Source organism: Anolis sagrei, chromosome 7 (assembly GCF_037176765.1).
Source record: "Anolis sagrei isolate rAnoSag1 chromosome 7, rAnoSag1.mat, whole genome shotgun sequence".
Taxonomy (NCBI): Eukaryota; Metazoa; Chordata; class Lepidosauria; order Squamata; family Dactyloidae; genus Anolis; species Anolis sagrei.
The window spans coordinates 23,077,042-23,097,423 of record NC_090027.1 but is presented as its reverse complement, the minus strand read 5'-3'; the positions used below and the strand labels follow the sequence as shown (position 1 = coordinate 23,097,423).

The 20,382-nt window shown below is 42.6% G+C and overlaps 1 protein-coding gene across 3 annotated transcripts in view; it reads right to left on the bottom strand.

Moving 5' to 3' along the window:
- The window catches only part of NCAPH (non-SMC condensin I complex subunit H), a 32,830-nt gene extending 14,395 nt beyond the window's left edge, over window positions 1–18,435 (bottom strand). Inside the window, exons 1-11 of one of the 3 annotated variants that reach the window (XM_060787462.2) lie at window positions 18,279–18,435; window positions 16,186–16,423; window positions 14,819–14,912; window positions 14,578–14,670; window positions 12,050–12,188; window positions 11,762–11,874; window positions 10,042–10,231; window positions 7,470–7,561; window positions 4,990–5,186; window positions 3,020–3,168; window positions 1,304–1,410 (exon numbers count right to left, since the gene is read on the bottom strand). In XM_060787462.2, the coding sequence (XP_060643445.2) occupies window positions 1,304–1,410; window positions 3,020–3,168; window positions 4,990–5,186; window positions 7,470–7,561; window positions 10,042–10,231; window positions 11,762–11,874; window positions 12,050–12,188; window positions 14,578–14,670; window positions 14,819–14,912; window positions 16,186–16,418 (1,407 nt within the window). In that variant the 5' untranslated portion in view covers window positions 16,419–16,423; window positions 18,279–18,435. Of the gene's footprint in view, window positions 1–1,303; window positions 1,411–3,019; window positions 3,169–4,989; window positions 5,187–7,469; window positions 7,562–10,041; window positions 10,232–11,761; window positions 11,875–12,049; window positions 12,189–14,577; window positions 14,671–14,818; window positions 14,913–16,185; window positions 16,424–18,058; window positions 18,081–18,278 lie in introns of those variants that run through there. The other 2 variants (XM_067470740.1, XM_067470741.1) reach the window with 2 other exon arrangements.
- Window positions 18,436–20,382: the final 1,947 nt, after the last annotated feature.

The window sequence follows — 20,382 nt, the reverse complement described above, 5'->3', positions numbered from 1 at the left end:
TGAAAATGGACCCAGTGGAATACAGAGCAGTCCTCAAGTTCCTTTGTTTGGAAGGCTGCACACCAAAGGAGACATTCGATGAGATGAAGAGGTTGATGGTGAGGATTCCCCATCCTATGCTGTAGTCAAGAACTGGCCTCGGCCATTCCAATGTGGTCTGACTACGTTGCAAACATCTCCGATTCCAGAGTGATCCCACTCTGCTATTGATGAACAGCAAGTGAAGGTCGCCGTTTTGGAAAATTGCCACATAGCCATTTGCCACCTAGCCCAAAATGTCAAGATGAGCATGGGGTCAGTGGAAAAAATCACCCAAGGGCATCTTTACCTGCATAAGGGATCCACTTGCTGGGTTCCCCAACTGCTCACACTTTTCCAGAAGCAAGCTCTCTTGACAATGATGTGCCATGGAAACGAGGAGGACTTTTTCCACAGACTGATCACACAGCGTGAAAGCTGGGCTCATTACTCTAATCCTGAGACTCAAGCCCAGTCGATGCAATGGAAGCATCAGGACTCACCGCCTCCACAGAAGGCACATGCCCAACTCTCGGCAGGCAAGGTCATGCTCACAATATTTTGGGACCCGTACGGAGTAGGTAGGATTGATGGATTTCCTAGCAAAGGGTCCCATGATCACTGGGGCAGACTAGGCTTCACTGCTGCGCAAATGGCGGGAGGCCATCAAAACCAAGAGACAGATGTGGCATGCTCCTCAAAGGTGTCCTTTGCCTCCTACAAGGCAATGCACCAGTTCACAACTCACCTGTTGCCCAAATGGAAGAAGCATGCTCGTCTGGCTTTGGAATTCTCCTGCATCCCCGTGATTCACCTGACTTCGTACCATCGGACTTCCACCTCTTTCCAACAAGGAAGTTACGAGTATTTTTGAAGGGCAAGAATTTTCCAGATGATGAGACTCTGATTTCCGAAGTCACAATGTGGCTTTTGAAACAACCTGTTGACTTCTGCAAGCGAGGTGTTGACTGTTGCTTCAAAAGATGGGAGAAGTGTATGTCCCTAGATGGTGGCACCCATGGAGAGAAGCATTCAGAACTGGGCCAAGTTTCATTGCTCTCAGTCCACAGGAAGGGGGTCAATGAAAAGCTTTAATGAACGCCTCTTATTCCTGCTTCTTCAACTAAGCACATTCCAGAAGTGTGGGAATAAAATATTCACAATCTCACAACTCAGTCCAATACACTGGGAGGACAGTTGGGGAAGCCTTATCCACCACTTCAGTACTGGAGACTGCCCCCACATCTTGCCGCAATGGCCACTATAAATACATCACTATACTTACTCTTGTTTTGCAGAAATAAGGCTCAAAGTTGACCTCCTCCTCAAAATTGATCTCAAAGGCTTTTTTTGGAGCCTTTCTTTTCGTCGGTTTCTCAGTGTTGGCTTCACCTGCGAAGAAGGGGCAAAACGACTGAGCAAAAGTAAAGGCTAAATCTGCAGAACCTCACTGGCTTACTTGGGGGCCATCCTACTCGGATAGCGAGGGATCACCTAAGTAAATAATATGCCTTAGATCAGCGTTTCTCAACCTTCCTGATGCTGCAACCCCTTAATACAGTTCCTCATGTTGTGGTGACCCCCAACCCAAAAAAAAAAATATTTTGGTGCAACTTCATAACTGTAATTTTGCTACTGTAATGCATCGTAATGTAAATATCTGATGGGGTTGAGGAGGGATTGATTTTGTCATTTGGGAGTTGTAGTTATATTTATATTATTTACAGTATTTATATTCCGCCCTTCTCAGCCTGCAGGGGACTCAGGATTACAATGTACACATATGTGGCAAACATTCAATGCCAAAGACACACAACAGATATAGACAAACAGTCAGAGGCTATTTAACTTTTTCTGGCCGCCAGGGAAGCTGTCGCTTTCATCGTCCATCTGCGACATTGACGAAGTACTTCCGCATTCCCCGCATGCTTTTTCTGGAGTCGTTTTATGGCCTCGTAAATTTTGTTAAATTAGCCTCCCCACACATAAGTGGTACCTAATTTTCCTACGTGACAGAGGCAACTGTCTTTTGGGTTGCAAAGGTAGACAACAAGCTACACAATTGGTCAGAAGCTCACTCTGACCTGGGCTGGCTTCGAACTCATGACCTTGTGATCAGAAGTGATCTTAATGCAGCTGACACTCAGGCAACTGCGCCACAGTTCCAGTGCTAGTTGCTGGGATTTATAGTTCACCGACAATCAAAGAGCTTTCTGAACTCCAATAACGATAGAATTGAACCAGACTTGGAACACTGAACTCCCATGACCAACAGAAAATACTGGAAGGGTTTGGTGGCCTTGAGTTTTGAAGTTGTAGTTCACCTACATCCAGAGAGCACTGTAGACTCAAACAATGATAGATCTGGACCAAACTTGGCACGAATACGCAATATGCCCAAATGTAAACATTGGTGGAGTTTGGAGTTGTAGTTGCTGGGATTTATAATTCACCTGCAATCAAAGAACATTCTGAATCCCACCAAGGATAGAATTGGTTCAAGTTTCCTACACAGAATTCCCATACCTTGAAGGGGCTCACTGGTGCAAGCCTCCCTCCAGCCTTGCACGCTCTCCCTCGCCTGCACATGCACACACTGCCATGAGTCTCAGAAACAACCCTCTCCTTAGCTGAGAGAACGACTGAGAGGCCGGCCAATCACAGCAGAGGAGGCTTTTGGTGGGAGGATTCACCGTCTGTTTCCAAAAAGGGAGAGAAGGACGGGCGAAGAGATCTTCAGACCATGTTTTCCAATGGTCTGTGGCGACCCCTCTAAAACCTCCTTGTGACTCCCCCAGGTGGAGAAACACTGCCTTAGATATTGTTGTTGTGACTATTATTATGAACAACACTACATGTAGCTCCAACTTTGATCTACCAAAACTGATTCTAGGAGCAGGATAAAGTCTGTGCCTATATTTGTCACAAGAAGTTTCACTTTGCAAACAACTAGAAATGTTACCTATGCTTTGGTACCATCTCTTTCCCAAAAGGTACATACCTTGCTGGCGAAGCTTGAAGCGCCAGTGCTCCGGGCCTCTCCACATGGACATGGTCCGAGGGCTGAAGTATGAGTATTCACTGGGGTTCATCGACAGCTGGAGGCACATGGAGCTCACATCTCCTTCCCCCAGAAGAACCACGTCTTTCCTGGAAGAAAAACCAACACTGGCTCTAGCAATTGGAGGCTTGATCATCCCTCCTAGAACTAACTGCATGTGTGAACAAGGTCATATATTTGATTCATAGATATTCCTTCAGCATAATCAATGAATTCTGATAAGAGATGGAACTTCCAAAAGAGCTGCATATAAAGAAATGAAGAGCTAAAAACTGACCATAAGCCATAAATATTTTCTCAGGCCCCATCTACACTGCTGCATAATGCAGTTTTAGAATGCAGTTTTAACGGCATTGAACTGGATAGTATGAGTCTATAATGCAGATCAATGCAGTTAAACCACATCCTGAAACTGCAGTATATCTCAGTGTAGATGGCACTGACATATAAAATCCAGATTACCTGCTTTGAACTGGATTATATGGCAGTGTAGACTCATATCATCCACTTCAAAGCATATAGTATGGATTATCTGCTTTGATAATCTGGATTGCCGTATATACTCGAGTATAAGCCAACCCAAATATAAGCCGAGGCACCTAATTTTGCCACAAAAAACTGGGAAAACATATTGACTCGAGTATAAGCCGAAGGCAGGAAATGCAGCCGCTACTGGTAAATTTCAAAATAAAAATAGATACCAATAAAACGATATTAATTGAGGCATTTGTAGGTTAAATATTTTTGAATATTTACCATATTACAAAGAAAAACCGTAGTTCTATAAGTGGAAAAGGAGGCTCCACAAAAGTACATTATCAACAACTTAATAATAATAATAATAATAATAATAATAATAATAATAAAAACAATAAAACATTGTTTATATCCCGCCCTATCTCTCCGAGGGGACTCAGGGCAGCTTCCAAAATAGTAACAGGCCAACATTCAATGCCTATATAAACAATGCAGAGCTCGATATAGATCTATAATTATATATACTAATTTCAAATATGCATTCCCTCCTGAAACGTTTGCAAATCCTCTCTCTATATACAAGTATGTGCATTTCCCTCCTGCAATATTTGCAAGCCCTATATATCTATGTTTATATCTGTCTAGAGACCTCTCTATCTATATATACGTGTGTGAGTGCGTATTTCCCCTGCAATATTTGCAAGCCCTATATATCTTATATTTCATATCTATCTAGGGGAAAGGTTTTCCCCTGACATTGTCCGTAGACGTCTCCTAGGTCATGTGGCCGGCATGGAGCGTTGTTACCTATTGATCTACTCACATTTGCATGTTTTCAAACTGCTAAGTTGGGAGAAGCTGGGGCTAACAGTGGGAGCTCATCCTGTTCCTAAGATTTGAACCTGCAACCTTTCGATCATCAAGTTCAGCAGCTCAGCGGTTTAACCCACTGCAGCTCTATATCTACCTAGACCATGTCTATATATGATTGTGTGTTTTCCCCCCTTATAATATTTGCAAGCCCTAAATATCTATATTCATATATATCTACCTGGAGCCCCCGGTGGCACAGTGACCCCTTAATACAATTCCTCATGTTGTAGTGACCCTCAATCATAAAATTATTTTTGTTACTACTTCATCACTGTAATTTAGCTACTACTATGAATCATAATGTAAATATCTGACCCCCAGGAGTCCCAACCCGCAGATTGAGAAACACTGAGCTAGAACATTGTTTGAAAACAGTGCTTGCTCCTTATCTTGAGACTTTGTATAACTGCCATAGCTTTTTGTTGTGAGAATGCTAGGTAAAATTTGTAGTCCTGGTCTGTCAACCCAGAGTCCACCTGTCACTGTGTTGTGAAACAAATGGCTGAGCTCAATCTCCTCTTAAGACTGCGCATGGTCAAACCTTCCCAACCCAAGCGTACTTTGAGCTTCCTGGTGCTATTCTGCAGGCCTCTATCTTGTTGGAAAATTCCCCAAGATCATTTGCAACAGTCCTATCCATGTTGTCCGCATCAAAATCGTCTTCCATCAGAGGATCCCCAGAGTCACTGTCGACCTCTGCGTTGATGTCAAACACCTGGTTGCTCTTCTTAAACTTATCCATGAGAGCCGAGACTGACTGAAGAGAGAAAAAAAGGATAAATGAGAATACCTGTCATGGAATGGGGGAGCCCTGTAAAGGCCACCTTCCTTGTCCAAACCAAGATGACTTTAGACCGGATTTCAAAACTGGGAGCAACAGATGTTATGTACACCGTTTACATATAATGGTGTAGTTTTAATTGAATCTCTGATAAAGTGTTCAATGGACTTACATTATCAACAAAACCTGCCAGAAGGGACAAAGAGTTTCATCTATGCTGACGATCGAGCCATCATCGCCCAAACAGGGAGCTTTGAGATGGTTGAACACAAGCTCTCTGAAACTTTAGGTGCTCTTCCTGCCTATTACAGGGAAAATCAGCTGATTTGTAATAATAATAATAATACTTTATTTATACCCTGCCACCATCTCCCCAAGGGACTTGGAGCGCCTTACATGAGGCCAAGCCCAACAACAACAACACATCAATAAAAACAACAGGGAATAATCAAAATAAACAATGCAATTAATATAACTCACAGATAGACAGTAACACACAAGGATTTAAAAACCTATGGCCGGGCCAGATGTAATAGTTAAAACTTTAAAATAAAATAAATGCTGGACATGAACAGAGGGTGTATCCATGCATGGATTTTCCTTTAAAAGTGACTTAAACTTGAGTGAATGGTATAATATGTTATACTTACTTTGTACAAGTTGCCAACTACATACAGATCTAGACATGTTTCATTATTTCTGAACGTATATTTTCTGATTATATATGAGATTGTGTCAAATAATTAATTTAAAAAATATTTAAGAAAAAAAAGAAAATACACACAAGAGAAAAAAAATAGAGAGTGTATCTAGTAGGAGGGTTTTAAACGAAATGTAAAGAACAACCCAATGGATAATTAAAGTGCTTCTCAGGATATTTGCAGGGAATTGTTTCCTTTATTCAGGGAAGGCACACTGGAACAGCCGTGTTTTCAGGCTCCTCCTAAAGACTGCCAATGTGGGGGCTTGTCTAATGTCCTTAGGGAGTGAGTTCCAGAGTCAGGGGGCCACCATACATAAGGCCCTCTCCATCATCCCCATCTAAGAGACAGACATGTGCTTTTCATCTTAAGAACAGACAAGCATCTCGAGCTCTGAGGATGACCTGGGAAGGAATCCCACTGGAGAATTACAGCACACCCAAATAACTGGTAATTACTCTGGACCGCTCTCTGACTACAAGAAGTACTGCTTAAATATCAAGCAAAAAGTGGGTGCTAGAAACAATATCATACGAAAGCTGACTGGCACAACCTGGGGATCACAACCAGACACAGTGAAGACATTTGCTCTTGAGCTTGGCTACTCTGCTCCTGAATACATATGCCCAGTGTGAAACACATCTCACCACGTTAAAACAGTGGATGTGGCTCTTAATGAGACTTGCTGCATTATCACAGGCTGTCAGCGCCCTACACCACAGCAGAAATTATACTGTTTAGCTGGCATTCCACCGCCTGACATCCATCAGGAAGTAGCAGCCAGTAATTAAAGGACCAACGTAGTGACATCTCTGGCCCATCCCCTGTTCAGATATCAGCCAGCACGACAACATCTTAAATCAAGAAATAGTTTTCTAAGATCTACAGAGATACTCGCAGGAACACCTCAGCAATGCAGAGCCCAAAGGTGGCAGGCTCAAACCCAAAACCTCAATTAGAGGCTGATACCAAATGAGAGACTCCCTCCTGGGCACACAGAAGACTGAGTGACTTGGAAGGCGCTGAACAGACTGCGCTCTGGCACCATGAGATGCAGAGCCAACCTTAAGAAATGGGGCCAAAAATGGAATCCACAACATGCGAGTGTGGAGAAGATCAAACCACAGATCACCTATTACAATGCAGTCTGAGCCCTGCCACATGCACAATGTTGGACCTTCTTATAGCAACACCAGAGGCACTCCAAGTGGCCAGCTACTGGTAAAAGACATTTAATATAATGCCAAGTTTCTAAACTTTGTGTTCTTTTTTTAAAAAAAATACATTACAACTGTAGCCTTGGTTCACTCCTGATACAATAAATAAATAAAAAAATCAACAAAACCTGATAAGAAACAAGATGGCAAACAAGGATACAAATTCAAGTAGCACCAAATCTATCTGGGACATAGTTTGTGTTTATAGATGGCATGCTGACCAAATATATAAGGCTAGATGTGTCTGTTCAAAACTATTTGATTTATTTTTATCCAGCCACACTGTGGGACAGGGTTGAGCACACACACCCCAATCCAAAGGGACAGGCAAGTTGACTTACCTCGTTATGGGAGGCACTGTCCCACTCAGAAAACCGAAAGCCGGCCAGCGAAGGGCAAAGGGGGCGCTTTTCAGCACACTGTAGAAGAATAGCTGGAAAGGATAACAAAGTATGTTTGTGGCATGAGAAACTATTTCGAGCATTTATCCTACCATATTATCCAATAGACCTTCTTGCAGCAATACCAGAGGCACTCCAAGTGGCCAGATACTGGTCAAAGGACATTTAATCAACTAGGAAGCTTGCAAATTTTGTGTTTTGTTTGTTTGTTTGTTTGTTAAAAAATGAAATGCAACTGTTTGGTCTGCCCCTGACACGATAAATAAATAAATACCCAATAGAAAATGTTGGAGCATGCAAGGAATCAGTGAGTGTGTGTATGTGTGTCAACTGTAAAATAAGATGTATGAAGCTGATTGGTAGGGCAATGTTTGGGGAGCAGGCTGAGCCTGGGACCTTTGGTTCTTGTTACATTTTTGTTCAGGCTTGAGCTATGCAGGTACAAAAAGAGAAGAAGAGTGAGAAGCAGAGAGAGACAGAGTTTGGAATGTTCTCTTGCTTCATGAGCTGCTGAAGGGGTTTATCCACATGGACAAAGAAAGATCATTTTGAATCACTCATAAAAGGAGATTATGTGAGTTGATGCAACTGATCACATTATACATCCCATTTAGATTACTGCAACGCTCTCTACGTGGGGTTGCCTCTGAAGACTGCCCGGAAGCTACAGCTAGTCCAACGCTCGGCAGCCAGATTACTAACAGGTGCTGGGTACAGGGAGCACAACACTCCGCTGTTACACCAGCTCCACTGGCTGCCAATTAGCTTCCGAGCACAATTCAAAGTGCTGGTGTTAACCTATAAAGCCCTAAACAACTCCGGCCCTGTTTACCTCTCTGAACGTATTCTCCCCTATGAACCATCAAGATTATTAAGATCGTCAGGAGAGGCCCTGCTCTCGGTCCCACCGGCCTCGCAAGCGCGTCTGGTGGGGACGAGGGACAGGGCCTTCTCTGTGGTGGCCCCTCGACTCTGGAACTCTCTCCCACTGGAGATCAGAACTGCCCCTTCTATCCTGACATTCAGGAAACAGGTGAAGACATGGTTATGGAGACAGGCATTCGATGAGTGAGCCAACACCCTGAGATATGGATGGAAGATGATGTATAATCGATTTTAGTATGACGACTGACCATTGTAGTTATTGAATATATTTGCTGTTTCAATGTGTTATTGTAATATGAATTATGTTGTTTTACTGACTGTAAATGTGATTTTATGGTTGGAAACCGGTCTGAGTCCCTCAAAAGAGGTGAGAAGGTCAATATACAAAACTTTTAAATAAATAAATAAATACATACATACATATGTTGTTCTGAACAACAATGAGTAAACTACTTGTTCTTTACTGTTCACCTGCGTGGCATATTTTCTTTCTCTGGCAAGGCAGTGTGTGGGCTGATCAAACGTGGTTTATTTAAGCTAACAGTGGTAAATGTGTTCTGCCACTGTAGCAAGTTTCAACAGGATAGCTCAAAAAATGAAGAGAGAGAGGCACCCCTGAAGTTTCCCCACTGCCAGTGATGTTTTCCCTATTGCGCATGTGCTACTGCCATTACCGAAGTACTTACGAAGATTCGTAAGTTTCATTAGAGTTCAGAAACTATTACCTCAAAAATTCAGAAAGAACTTTGCAATTGAAGCACAAGCGCCCTGTACTTTTGAACACAGTTTAGAAACATTTTTTAAAATGGATCGTGCATGCCTACGCAGCAGTTCTGACCTTCGCACAAAATGTATATCCCACCTTTATCCTGCCATGGGATCCAAGGTGGCTGCCAATAAGGTTAAAATGTGATACATCTGAAAGTCTGATGACAAACAAAGTTGACACCCAAGAACTAAGTTGTCCCATAAAAACAAAGCTAATGTGAATCAGTATACAATAATTTATTCCTATCTCTGCTCTCAGACAATAATATCTGGGCCTGGTCTATACTGCAATGTGGCAACCTGGTATCCTATCCTGCATTAAAACATCTCCAGGCATTTGCCAGCATGACTTTATGGCAGTGTTTCTCAACCTTCCTAATGCTGCAACCGCTTAAAACAGTTCCTAGTGTTGTGGTGACCCCCAACCATAAAATTATTTTTGTTGCTACTTCATAACTGTAATTCTGCTACTGTTGTGAATCATAATGTAAATATCTAATATGCAGGATGTATTTTCATTCGCGTGACCAAATATGCCCGATATGCCCAAATTAGAATACTAGTGGGGTTGGGGGAGGGGATTGATTTTGTGATTTGGGAGTTGAGGTTGCTGGGATTTATAGTTCACCTACAATTAAAGAGCATTCTGAACTTCACCAACGATGGAATTGAACCAATCTTAGCACACAGAACTCCTATGATGAACTGAAAATACTGGAAGAGTTTGGTGGGCATTGACCTTGCGTTTTGGAGTAGTAAAGTTCTCTTTGCAGGGAGTTTCACAGTCCTTGTGTTGTCTCTTCCTGGTGCTGTCAGGTCAAACACAACTGAAACAGATCAAATGGCTTTTCGTCCCTACCTTTCAAGCCTGCCATTTTCACAGCTGATGAATTTGGTGCCTCTGAAGCCACAGAAGAAGCCAGGGGCGTCACCATGGAATCGAACAGAGCTTCGCTGAGGTCGCTGTGGGTGCGGAGTGTGGTGAGGAAAACCCCGGCTGTGCTGCACTCATCGAAGGAGGCCACTGTTTGCTGGAACATGGGGTCGATCTGGATGCAAATTAGGGAGGAGAAAAGTCATGGAAAACCAAGTCTAGACACTAAAGTGAAACAAACTGAACTCCCTAGACCAGTGTTTTTCAACCTTTCTAATGGTGCGACCCCTGAATCCAGTTTCAGTTGCTGGGATTTATAGTGTTAGAGACCCTAATTGGGTCTTCTTAGGTCCATGTCACGGGAGCATGAAAGGAAAGAGACAGTCCCAATGAAAGATAAAAAAAACAAGGTTTTATTTTAGTTTCTTCATGAAGAAGATGGACAGCCAGGCAACATAACACAGATGCTACCTTTCAAGTGACTGCCGTGCCCCCTTGGCTTTTGACCACCAAATACATAACCTCAAGTAAACAAGAACATTTTTTGTCATGGAAAGTACTCTCTTTCCAGCCCCCTCTCTTGACCTTTTGATGGAAAGTACCTTCTTGTACATGCGGCCTCTACGCTTCAAAAACAACCTTTAAAGTTAACCACAACACATCCTGTGTAAGAAAAGTACCTCTACATGTCACATCTTGTTTCTTAAAAACATATTCTTCCGTGCTGCTCTTTTTCTACAGAGAAAGGGTATGTCTCTCTTTTGCTGTTAATTTCATTCAAAGCCCCTTACTTAATTTCACTCAGAGACCCTTGAAGCCTCCTTCAATAGTTCACCTACCTGAACTCCTACAACGATAGAATTGAGCTAAACTACTCACACAGATCCTCCCCATGCTTTGAAGGGACTCGATGGCATGAGCCTCCCTCCATCCTTGTATGCTCTTCCTCACCCGCACATGGCCACCATGCTGCCATGTGCAGAGCATGCCTGCTCCCCCCTCCCTGCTTGGAGTCTCAGATACAGTCCTTCTCTTGGCCAATCACAGCGGAGGAGGGCTTTGGGTGGGAGGATTCGCCACCTGTCTGTTTCCAAAAATGAAGAGAAAGCTGAGAGATCTTCAGCCTTCTCTGCCAAAGTACTTGTTTTGCAAGGTACAAAAAAAAAAACAAACCGGAAAACCGTTAGCTTTACTTTGCACAGTTATTTCCTAGGCTGCACAGTTCGTTCTTTGCTACAGTTAGCTCTTTTCTTTGGTTGGCTGCTTGCTACAGTACATTTTTGCTTTGCTTAGCTCCTTTTCTTTCCAGTTTGCTCTATCTGCAGAGAGCCCCAAAACTTGCAAAAATTGATGCTTTGTATAATCACATGTCTATATCTCCTCCCACACCAAAGAGATAAGTCAAACTGGTAAATCAACATACACATAGAATACAGGTTAGCAAATATATACATTAACAAATAAATAATAAAAGGCTTGGGAGGTTGCAATGTCCAACAGGAGTTCCTAAGACCATCAGAAATGTGATGGTCTTTGGCGACCCCCCACTTCCCAGGGTCCCTACCCCCAGGTTGAGAAACACTGCCCTAGACAACGCACCAAAATATGGTATCAAATAAAGGTTACTGAAACCTAATGTGTGATTTGAGGAAATGCTAAAAGAAACAGGAGGATGGAGACTAATCGTCAGAGCAGCTTTTCATACCTCAACTCTACGATCTGTCTCAGACGCATTGATATTATTCAGATTCTGCTCAATGGTTTTGTAGAGGTGCTTCCTTTTGCGGGTATTTTTCCTTGAACTTTCAGGATCCCCACCTGTAGGAAAAGTTGCAATCTTAAGATGGGCTAAAGGAATTGTGAGAGTTGAAGTCCAAAACACCTGGAGGGCCCAAGTTTGCCCATACCTGCACTAGAGGATTGCTCTAAACACATCCCTTCTACCCATTTCCGCAATCCCAATGCATTCCATTCCAAATCCCACACAACAAACCTGTATCCTGGCCATTCGCAGGCCCTGCTGGTGCAGATTCTTTGCCCAGCCCTCCCAGAACTTTGTAAACGTCAGCATGGACAGCATCAACTCTCACTGCATAGATCTTCGCACTGGCATCGAGGGTCCCAGCCGCCACCTGCGAGACGGAAGGGAAAAGAGGGCGTCACAGGGGGGAGGGGGCTCAGCTTGGTGAAGGGCTATAAGGATGCTTTCAACTCCAGGTGGGCTATCATCAATGAAAATAAGCAGTGGAATATGCTGCCCCCTTGGATTACGGTGGAGTGTTTTTTCCGCAGAGGCTGGATGGCCATCTATCAGGAGGGCTTGGATAGTGTCCTCCTGCATGGCAGAGGGTTGGACTGGATGATCCTTGTGGTCTCTTCCAACTCATAACTTCAAAAAATATTAACTACAGCCCTTGTAAAATAACTGACAGTGGCACTGGCACAAGCAGATGTGGCACTGGGCATGAGACTAGGCCCTTAACCTGTGTTGAAATGAAAATCATGCGTAATTCATGTTTGATCAGCCCATACATTGCCTTGCAAGAGAAAGAAAATATGCCACACAGCTGAACAATAAAGAACAAGTAGTTTACTTTTCGTAGCTCTGAACATATGTACAATCATGTGATGAAACACATTAACTCACATAATGTCATTTTATGAGATATTTAAAATGGTCTTTCTTTGTCCATGTGGATAAACTCCTCTTTCAGCAGGTCATGAAGCAAGAGCACACTCCAAACTATCTCTCTGACTGCTTCTCTGCAAGCATGTGCATGGCTCAAGGCTGATAGATGTAACAGTATCCAAAAGTTCCAGGCTCAGCCAGCTCCCCAGCAGAGCCCAACCAATCGGCTTATTATTTTACAGTTGACACACACACACACACACACACACTAGTAACTGATTTCTTACATGCTCCAACTCATATGATTATATGATGTATTTCTTGGTTTTGTCTCTCTCTGGTCTCAAACTCCTGTGGGCTTTTGGTACCAGTTTGAAAAGAAGGTCCACTAAGAACTTGTATATGCAGAGGATATGTTCCTGGTTGGACTGTGATTATGTGAAATGGCAGATACAACCAAATGCCATTAAATTGCCTGACATCTTGGCCTGGCATAACAGAGTTGAGGGACCTAGAGATATCTAGAGACTTATCATCTCTTTTAATTTGCTATATTCATAGAATCATAAAGCTGGAAGAGACCACAAGGGCCATACAGCCCAATCCCCTGTGGTGCAGGCAGATACTACCCAAGCCCTCACAGCAGATGGCCATCCAGCCTCTGCTTAAAAACCTCCAGTGAAGGAGACGACTATACTCCAAAGCAGCACCAAGCTGTGGTGGTGTAATGGGTTAAACCCTTGTGCTGCTGAACTGCTGACCTGAAGGTTGTCGGGCGAGTGGACTTATTAATAAAAGACCCTCCTCATAAATGTACAGCAGACTGACTTAGCAGCAGCAGTGTGACCCAGCACCAGTAGTCCAAAGTGAGAAAAAGAATACACTGAGACCAATGTTATCTCTTCCATAGGCTTGTCTTTATAGCAAAATAATATGGTTTCACTATTTACAAGAACATGATTTCCATAACAAGATAAAGCTCTTGACGCTTCCTTCTTTGCTTCCATGCTGGGCTTCTTTTTCATGTAGATAAACAGCTTTGCTCTCACAGAGCCTCCTCTCACACCAAAGTTACACTGGAGCTTCACACTAGCTTTTTACACATATCAGCCATCATACTGGAGCTTCACACACGACGGCCTTCAACCTGGGGCTTCCCTCACTGAAGCTTCTCACATCAGGCCTTCTCATATTGAGGCCTACCAACCCTGAGGCCTTTCTCCCACTGAGGCCTTCTCACACTGAGGACTCTCTCAGACTGATGCCTTCTCACTGAGGCCTTTTTCTCTATTTATTACTGTTATTAGATTTATTATTTTACTCTATTATTGTTATTATTGGATTTATTATTTTACTCTATTATTAAATTTATTATTTTACTTTTTTATTATTACATTTATTATTTTACTCTACTGTAGTCACTATTGCATTTATTATTTTACTCTGTTACTACTATTATTAAATTTTCATTATTGTACTCTATTATTATTACATTTATTACTTTATTATTATTGGAAGGATAAGTAAGCATATTGACATTGAAGAAAGGTTAGAATAATGGTTTAACAAGAGTTGGACAGTCTTATCTTAAATTATAGTTTTATGTAAATATTCAAAAACATTTAACCGACAGATGCCTCAATTAATGTAATTTGATTGGTATCTATTTTTATTTTGAAATTTACCCATAGCTGCTGGATTTCCAATCCTTGTCTTGTACTCGAGTCAATACATTTTGTAAGTTTGTAGCTGGAATTTTACCAGATAAAGAAAGGAGTAATTAAGTACCAAAAAAATTCCATAGGAATGCCCAAAAATAGAAGCAAAACCCTTTCAAATTTGCCTAGCATGTTCTCCTTGTCTCAGAAAGCTTGATCGGAAAGGCTGCTAACCTTAAAGTTGGTAAGTTCCGAATCCTTTTGCTTCAGTATTTCTGTCATGTAGTCAATGAGGAACAAGCCAAACGCATTCTTCGTGGTGATTTTCTGGAAGAGAGAACAGTAATTTTGCTCTTATGGGCAGCAATGCTCTTCAGTTTGGAGTCAAAAGTGTATTCTGCACTTTAAAATAATGTTAAGATTCAGCACCACTAAGAAACAGACTCCGACCTTAATGAACTGAAGGCAGACTTACATTTTCCGATGACAGTTTAATGCATGTGGAATAATGTTCCGCAATTTGGGTGTTTGACAGTTGTGGGATCGCTGGCAATGACGTTTCCGCATGCCTGGAGAAGAAAACAGAAAAATTGAAGACACACAGCAATGCAAATCAGAAAGCAAAAAATAACTTTGTGTGATGGAGTGGCAAGTGTGTTTAAAAAATACGTTGAAAATATGTTTACAAGTTATGTTTTATACCATATATACTCGTGTATAAGCCAACCCAAATATAAGCCAAGACACCTAATTGTACCACAAAAAAGAGGGAAAACATATTGACTTGAGTATAAGCCGAGGGTGGGAAATGCAGCAGCTATTAGTAAACTTCAAAATAAAAATACATACCAATAAAATTACATTAATTGCGGCATCCGTAGGTTGAATGTTTTTGTATATTTACATAAAACTGTAATTTAAGACAAGACTGTCCAACTCTGATTAAACCATTACCTAACCTTCTTCAATGTAAATGTGCTTATGTATCCTTCCAATAATAATAGAGAGTAAAATAATAAATGTAATGATAATAATAGAGTAAAATAATGAATGTAATAATAACAATTAGAGAGCAAAATAATAAACGTAATAAAAATTATAATAGAGTAAAACAATAAATGTAATAATAACAATAGAGAACAATAATAAATGTATTAACAATAATAAAGAGAGTAAAATAATAAATGTAATAATAACAATAGGGTAAAATAATAGAGATAATAAAAATTAGTAGAGTAAATAAATGTAATATTACTAATAATAGAGTAAAATAATAAATGTAACAATAATAATAAATAGAGTAAAATAAATGTAATAATAATAATAATAATAACAGAGTAAAATAATAAATAACTTTGAGTCGAGTATAAGCCAAGGGGGGCTTTTTCAGCCTTAAAAAAGAGCTGAAAAACTCAGCTTACACTCGAGTATATACAGTAGCCAGCATTCCACACTGGCAGGTTTCTTTTGCGAGTTTGATTGTTTGCGGACTTGATTAATACGTTCTTTTTCGGTATCTCCAGGTCCTCCAGGACATCTGTATGGTAAACCTCTGCCATAGAGGACTTAAGAGATCACGAGGGAGATCACTTCTCTAGGCCTGCAGGTCCTGCAGCAGGATTCTATGGTAAACTTTCCAAAATAGACTGCAGAGTTGCATTGTATGGCTAAGATTTCTAAAGAGGTGTTCTCAGGTTTTCTTTATTCATTTTTTCCCTCTTTTAGAGGGATCTCGCTTTTTTAAACTTAGAGAATATGGAGAGCTGACTCTCCAGCATTCTACCGTAAGAAACAACTGCACACATATGAACATATTCGTTTTTTTCCAAAATCTGCTCTTACTTGTTGGAGGGAGATTGTATGGCCAGAGGCGAGTCAGTGCTAAACTGCAGGTCAACAATTCTGGAGCGCCGCCTCTGCTTCCTTTCTCGTTCGTCGTCATTGTCGGGGCAGTTCTCCAAGACAGGGGTCCCAGAGGAACTCAGTGGCTGCCGCCTGGTGCCAGGAGACACAAACACGCTGTCGGAAGAGGTGCTTCCTTTCCGCCCGGCCGATTGTGGGGTTGAGGAACTCATTGCTACTGGGAGACAGGAAGAATGCCATTTATCAAATCTATATTCCAGAGGGATGAAAAGGAGTCTTGGAGAAATCCTTGATTCTTTTTTAAACTACTTCCCTCTGCCTACATCGCACTTTGGGGGAGGCAACAGAACCAGCAAAGCCAGGAGAATGCTGTTTTTGACCTTTAAAGCCCTAAACCAGTCCTTCTCAACCTTCCTAATGCCGCGACCCTCGAATACAGTTCCTCATGTTGCAGTGACCCCCAACATAACATTATTTTCATTGCTATTTCATAACTGTAATTTTGCTACTGTTATGAATTGTAATGTAAATATTTGATATGCAGGATGTATTTTTATTCACTGGACCACATTTGGCACAAATAACCAATACGCCCAAATTTGAATACTGGTGGGGTTGAGATAGATCTTGTCATTTGGGAGTTGTAGTTGCTGGGATTTGTAGTTCACCTACAATCAAAGGGCATTCTGAACTCTACCAATGATTGAATTGAACCAATCTTGGCACACAGAACTCCCATGACCAACAGAAAATACTGGAAGGGTTTGTTAGGCATTGACCTTGAGTTTTGGAGTTGCAGTTCACCTACCTCCAGAGAGTACTCAAACAATGATGGATCTGGACCAAACTTGGCAACGAATATTCAATATGTTCAAATGTGAACACTGGTGGAGTTTGGGGAAAATAGGCTTAACATTTGGGAGTTGTAATTCCTGGAATTTATAGTTCACTTACAATCAAAGGTCATTCTGAACCTCACTGATATAACTGGGTCAAATTTTGCACAGAGAACCTGCATGACCAACTGTGTTTCAACTCTCCTTGGAGTTGGGTGGAAATGAGTAATAGAGTAATAGTGTAATCTGCATAGAGGTGGCACCTAACTCCAAAACTCCGGATGATCTCTCCCAGCAGTTTCATGTAGATGTTGAAGAGCATGGGAGACAAAATAGAGCCTTGCGGGACCCCACAGGTCAATGGCCAGGGGTCCAAGCAGGCATCTCCCAGCTTCACCATCTGGGATCGACCCTCCAGGAAGGATCGGAGCCACGACAAAACCGTGCCCCCAACACCCATCCCAGAGAGTTGGCCCAGAAGGATACCATGATTGATGGTATCGAAAGCCGCTGAGATGTCCAAGAGAACCAACAGAGTCACACTCCCCCTGTCCAGCTCTCTACGGAGGTCATCCACCATCCAAGGCGACCAAGGCTGTCTCGGTACCGTGACCAGGCCTGAAACCAGACTGTGATCTAGGTAGTTGGTGTCATCTAGAAAGCCCTGGAGCTGGGAGGCAACCACCTGCTCCAGCACTTGCCCAAAAAAGGAAGGTTGGAGATCGGTCTGAAATTGTTCAGCACCGTGGAGTCAAGGGAAACCTTTTTGAGGAGTGGACGCACCACCGCTTGTTTCAATTGAGACGGAAAAACCCCTTGCTCCAACGATGCATCAATATATTTGGTCATCAATATATTTAGATTGTTGTTTAGATGATTTTAATATGTTGTAAGCCACTTTTTATCCCGTGAGGGAGAAAAGCGGGATATAAATAAGAAGATGCCTGCCACAGATGGAGGCGAAACATCAGGAGAGAATGCTTCTGGAACACTGCCATACAGCCCGAAAAACTTACAGCAACCCTTTTGGCTATCATCGCTCGCGCCTTGTCCAATCAACACGCGCCCTGGAAGAGTTCCATATTTCAACACTCCCTATTGGCTGAGCCTTCCCCTTGTTGACCAATCAGAAACCTCTTCGCTTCCTTCTTTCAAACAAAGCGAAGGCCTGACTAGGCCGCAGTTCCCTTCCTCTCTTTCGAGCCTTTAATTCCCAAGGAACAGGCCTCTATTTACCTCTCCCGCCGGCCACACGAGTCTTCTTCGCCGCCGCTGCCCGTTCTGAAGCGACGAACCTGTCAAATGCGGACGAGTCTTTTCTACCGGCGCTTCTCTTGTTTGAATGTACCCGCGCTACGCACTACGCATGCGCCGGGGGACGTGACGTCAACACGCAGACGAGAAAGCGAGCTCCTAGTGGGCGGGGTTTATGCGAGACTTGTTTGTGAGAGCATAGACTTAGGAAAAAGTTAGAGACATACATTTATTTTCAGTTTCCGAGTTAAGAAAGCAATGAATGAATGAAAGCAGGTTTAGTATTGGGTTGTGAGTTTTCCGAGTGTTCCAGAAGCATTCTCTCCTGACGTTTCGGCCACATCTATGGCAGGCATCCTCAGAGCTTGTGAGGTCTGTGGAAATGAAGCAAGTAGACTGTAAAAATCAAATCAATGCAAAGTCCTACAAGAAGCACTGTCTGAATATCAAGCAAAAAGTGGGCGCTAGAAACAATATCATACGAATGCTGACCGGCACAACCTGGGGATCACAACCAGACACAGTGAAGACATCTGCCCTTGTGCTATGCTACTCTGCTGCTGAGTCTGCATGCCCAGTGTGGAACACATCTCACCACGCTAAAACAGTGGATGTGGCTCTTAATGAGACATGCCACATTATCACATGGTGTCTGCGCCCTACACCACTGGAGAAATTACCCTGTCTAGCCGGTATTGCACCACCTGACATCTGCCAGGAAGTAGCAGCCAATAGTGAAAGGACCATGACAGTGACATCTCCAGCTCATCCCCTGTTTCGGTATCAGCCAGCACGTCAACGACTTAAATCAAGAAATAGCTGATCTACAGAGGCACTCGCTGGGACACCTCAGCAAGCCAGAGTCCAAAAGTGGCAGGCTCAAACCCAGAATCTCAATCAATGGCTGATACCCAATGAGAGATTCCCCCTGGGCACACAGAAAACTGGGCAACTTGGAAGGCGCTGAACAGACTGCGCTCTGGCACCACGAGATGAAGAGCCAACCTTAGGAAATGGGGCTACAAAGTGGAATCCACAACATACGAGTGTGGAGAAGAGCAAACTACAGACCACCTGCTGCAATGCAACCTGAGTCCTGCCACATGCACCATGGAGGACCTTCTTGCGGCAACACCAGAGGCACTCCAGGTGGCCAGATACTGGTCAAAGGACATTTAATCAACTAACAAATTTGCAAAATCTGTGGGGGGTTTTTAATCTGTTTGTTTTGTTCTGTTAGAAATGTAATCCAATGGTATGGTTGCTGATGACACGATAAATAAATAAATATGTTTTAAGCCACTTTTTGTCCCGTGAGGGAGAAAAGCAGGATATAAATATGAGGATGCCTGGATATAAATATGGATATAAATATGAAGAGCAAACTACAGACCACCTGCTGCAATGCAACCTGAGCCCTGCCACATGCACAATGGAGGACCTTCTTGCAGCAACACCAGAGGCACTCCAAGGGGCCAGATACTGGTCAAAGGACATTTAATGGAATACCAAGTCTGCAAACTTTTTTGTTTGTTTGTTTGTTTTTAATGCAGTACAACTGTTTTGGTTCTCTCCTGACACGATAAAATAAAAAATAATGCAGAGTCAATCAGTGATGGTATCTGCATAGAGGTCTGCTGGAAAAGAGGCAACTGGACTGTATATATACTTGGGGAATGAGACCCAGGGTGGAAGAACTCTCATCTGTTTGAGGCAAGTGTGAATGTTGCCATTAGCAGCTGGTTGTTGTTATTTGTTCAGTTGCTTCTGACTCTTTGTGACCTCATGGACCAACCTACGTCAGAGCTCCCTGATGGCCATCACCACCCCAGTTCATTCAACGTCAAGCCAGTCACTTCAAGGATGCCATCCATCCCTCTTCCTTTTTCCTTCCATTTTCCCCAGCATCATTGTCTTCTCTAAGCTTTCCTGTCTTCTCATGATGTGGCCAAAGTACTTCATCTTGGCCTCTAATCTCCTTCCCTCCAATGAGCAATCGGGCTTTATTTCTTGAAGTATGGAGTGGTTGGATCTTCTCGCGGTCCAAGGCACTCTCAGAATTTTCCTCCAGCACCACAGTTCAAAA